This window comes from Somniosus microcephalus, chromosome 14, assembly GCF_052327205.1.
Source record: "Somniosus microcephalus isolate GS21.2 chromosome 14, FLI_Smic_1.0, whole genome shotgun sequence".
Lineage (NCBI taxonomy): Eukaryota > Metazoa > Chordata > Chondrichthyes > Squaliformes > Somniosidae > Somniosus > Somniosus microcephalus.
In genome coordinates, this window is record NC_141000.1 from 101852329 (window position 1) to 101856367 (window position 4039).

At 42.5% G+C, this 4039-nt stretch overlaps 1 protein-coding gene across 1 annotated transcript; it reads right to left on the reverse strand.

Moving 5' to 3' along the window:
• Positions 1-435: 435 nt before the first annotated feature.
• On the reverse strand, positions 436-4039 carry LOC147107772 (oligodendrocyte transcription factor 3-like). Its single transcript, XM_086007073.1, has 2 exons — positions 3246-4039; positions 436-2024 (listed from the first exon to the last, which is right to left on the reverse strand). Exon 2 carries the CDS (start codon positions 1783-1785, stop codon positions 1135-1137), a length of 651 nt encoding a protein of 216 aa, XP_085863199.1. The 5' UTR covers positions 1786-2024; positions 3246-4039; the 3' UTR covers positions 436-1134.

Consider the following 4039-nt stretch of genomic DNA (forward strand, 5'->3'; position numbering starts at 1 on the left):
GAACTGAAAGCAGTCAATCCACTCTGTTAGAATGTGTTCCAGCATTGACTTTAAATGTTAATCTGGTTACAGTATAGAGTGCTGCTTTCAATTAATGAAGTTTCTGCTTAATGGTTATTTACATCGAAACTAATTTAAAGGGCATTTCCTTCTGTATGTTTAATGGCAATTCCCCCATAGCATTTATTGAAAGCAAACTCTGGAATATTACTTACTCAAAGCAAATTATTTAATGAACTGCCCTGTTGTAAAAGACAATGCCCAAATACAGACACCAGTTGAAACACTTCTGAAACCTGCCCGTCCTGAATAAATTCACTTACAGATAACCTGCCACAACAGTGCAGAGGCGTCTTGAAGAGGTCAATACTTTGTTGAAACGTACATGAAGGGTAGGGGCCACGAAATAAACGTGCAATATAACATGCTAGCTCCAACTGTGCATATCAAAACATTTATTGCATATATATAACTGTACAATACATTTAATACATGTAATTAGATTATAACAATTGTCAACCAAACAGCAGTCACTAATCAGTAACAGTTCAGTTCTTAAGTTTTATTTGTTTTAAAAAAAAGAGATTTATTTACGAGATCAAGTATAAAACAAGGAGTGTTGCTAAAATTTTGACAATAAATAGCGTTACAATTGTTAAGAGAAGCTCAAAGTTTTGTAAAGACGTGGTTATTCGGCAATTAGAATGAAATAATTAAACAAACGAAACAAATAGTTCGCTTGGCTCTCTTTCTGTCTCATTGTTTTCATTCACACTGATGTACAAACAAAATGCAGTAGTCTGTTGCCTACATTGGGAGGACTATCAGTGATTAAGTACCGCAGTGAGATACTAAGACTGGAAAACTATCCGTATATTCCTTCATTAATCCTACAACAGTAAGTAGCTTTGGCCATAACATCAATGAGATCCTAAATCCTAATCCACCTACTCACTCTAAGCATTAATGTCAACAGTGACATTCGGCAATAGTGCTTACAATGTAGAGCAAATAGCATTATTCTAGCCCAGACTCGCACTCGTCTGTTTTTAAAAAAAAATCATTCGTACACTTTTTTTACAATAATATTCGTAACAATGTCCCAGTGCGGTGTTTGTACGGTGTCTTCCAGCATCACTTGGGAAACCTGGCCTGGAGACTGGGCGCGTTGAGACTGGAGGGGAGGCAGTGAAACCGACAGGCAGCGCAGGCGCAGGGAGACCCGGGCCACTGTTGGAAACAAGGCTGATCGTCCGGAGTCAAAGGGCACTTCATGGCCGGGGACGAGTGGCGGGGGCTGCCCAGGGTCAAGAGCGACGGGGCGGCTCCCAGCAGCAGCGAGCCCCCGGCGGCGAGCACGGGCAGCTGGGCCAGGCGGGAGGCGGAGCCGCTCCGGCCGTACATCTCGCCGATCAGTCTCTTCATCTCTTCCAGGGAGCTGGTCAGCATCAGGATGTAGTTGCGGGCCAGCAGGAGAGTGGCGATTTTGGACAGTTTTCTCACCGATGGCCCGTGGGCGTAGGGCATCACTTCCCGCAGGGCGTCCATGGCCACGTTCAGGTCGTGCATCCTCTTGCGCTCCCTGCTATTGATCTTTTTCCTCAGTAGGAACTGCTCGTCCTCGGAAAGATCCTTCTTGCTCCTGGATTTGACTGACGGGGTGGGGCTGGGCGATTCGTCGGGAGAGTGGGACCGATCGGTCGGGTCGACCTTGTGAGGGATGTTGTACAGGGTGGAAGTGACCAGTAGCAGTTCGTTTGATGTCGACTTCAGCAACTCGCTCATGGTCTGAAGTCCAGAGTCAGTTTCGGGGAAATAATTAATAAACAAACAAACGAATAAGCTATATAAAACAAAACAAAAAATCAAATACTCTTGTTCAAGTTTTGGAATTGGCTTTCCTTCTTCGATCCTCGCCAGCACAAAAGGTGTAACCCCGCGGGTTTGGAGCTTCTGCCGCCGGGTTTTGCAGGCTTTATGTTCAATGTGTGAAAGTCTCTGGAGGAGTTTAGCGACAGTCCGACCTAAAAATTAACATGGAAACGGCAAAAGAGTGAAGGTATTTATCAGGGAATGGACGAGCTTCAGCCAATTACGAGTCGGGACACAGCAGCTGGCCAACGCTATTGGTGCAAGGCTCTTTCAATGGAAAGTCTCACAAGTCTTTACAATCCCCTCCCCCTCCTCCTGTGTATCTAGGTATCTTTATTTATCTTTTTCAAAAAAAACCTTTATGTTTGCTCTGCCATCGCCAGGTCTCTTCGTTCTCCTGCCTCCTTGATGTATGCCTTTAAAAATTCTTTTACCTCTGTGTCAGTGGCTCAGTGGGTAGCACACTTGCCTCCTGATTTATGAAGGTTTGTGGGTTCAAATCTCACTCCAAGGAGTTTGAACACATAAATCTAGCTGACACACCAGTGCTGAGGGAGTGCTGCACTGTCGGAGGTGCTGTCTTTTGGAGATGTTAAACCAAAGCCCTGTCTGCTCTCTCAGGTGGACATAAAAGATCCCATGGCACTATTTCAAAGAAATTGGGGGGGGGGGAGTTATCCCCGGCGTCCTGGCCAATATTTATCCCTCAACCAACATCACTAAAACAGATTATCTGGTCATTATTACATTGCTGTTTGTGGGAGCTTGCTGTGTGCAAATTGGCTGCCGCCTTTCCCACATTACAACAGTGACTCCACTTCAAAAGTACTTCATTGATTGTAAAGCGCTTTGAGACATCCGGTGGTCCTGAAAGGCGCTATATAAATGCAAGTCTTTTTTTATTACCTTGTTCTTTCTGCATCACTGTTTATGTATTTGTTTATTTCATACTCCATTTACCTTTCATTTCCCCCTGCTTTGGATTAAAAGCCTTCAAAATCACTTTGTTGATCTTTGCTGTGACCTAGGTTATTATATATTAAACTATATTATACAATCAAATTGATTGACGATATTTATATATCTCATATAATTTATGCTAACGACACAATTCCAGACTCCGTGCAATAGAATGACATTTGCTGGAATGTATAGCAGGTTGACAAACACATGAGAGGGAACGCCAGAATTAACCCAGAAACGTCAATCTTTCATTTTTTTAATCACATGATGTCTCTGCTGGATTTTTCCCCCCAGAATTTCTGGTTTAATTTCAAATTTCCAGTAGAGGCGTTTTTAAAAAAAAATCTTTTTTAAATCTCTGAAGCTACTTTGGAACTGGATATCCGAATGTCAATGTCCATCGGGATTACCTGAACCTTGTTGCAGTCAGTGCCCCAGACACTTCACTGAGAACAGCGCTGGCGAGTCGGCGCCGCTGTTGTCTCGACCTTTTGAAATGCAGAAAAAGGTACAAAGTGAAAACTTGTATTCAAGGACATGATGATATAACACAGACCCGAAACACGCAAATCCTGGGAACTAATAAGAAAAAAAACCTTTACATTGCTCCAAACAATCGTGGCGCCGGTTAGTGTCACAAACTAATAAATGACTATAGTTTTATATTAAAAAACATATTGATTTTAGTCGAGGCACAAAATGTACAGTATCTTCATAAAAAAAGTGACTTGTGTAGAATTCCTCTATGGAATGGGACACATTGCTACACAATACAGTATTAAATATTCATTTGTAATGAACATTTTGAGTTCTTGTTTGACTTGAAGATGGCAGGTGAAGCACTAGCAGATGAAACGCTTGAAAAGTATCTTTAAGTTAAAGGCAAGTATCATCATTACACAACAGCAAAATACCGCGGATGCTGGAAATCTGAAATAAGAACAGAAAATGCTGGAAATACTCAGCAGGTCAGACAGCCTCTGTGGAGAGAGAGAAACAGAGTTAACGTTTCAAGTCATCAGAACTTATCATTGTATAGAGGGTCATTAGGGAAGTGCAGAGGTAGAATCTTCACGACTTGTGGCTACAGGCAATGTGACGGGGAGCTGAGGATTCCATCGTTTAAAAAAAAAATTAATGTTCGGGCGACAATATTAGTTCTTGCTAATTAGTCTCAGTGATGACGCTCCTCCCCCCGTCCCCA

Bases quoted from the DNA above. Each gene is read 5' to 3' on its own strand.
- LOC147107772 (XM_086007073.1), bottom strand. From the start codon at position 1,785: ATGAGCGAGTTGCTGAAGTCGACATCAAACGAACTGCTACTGGTCACT.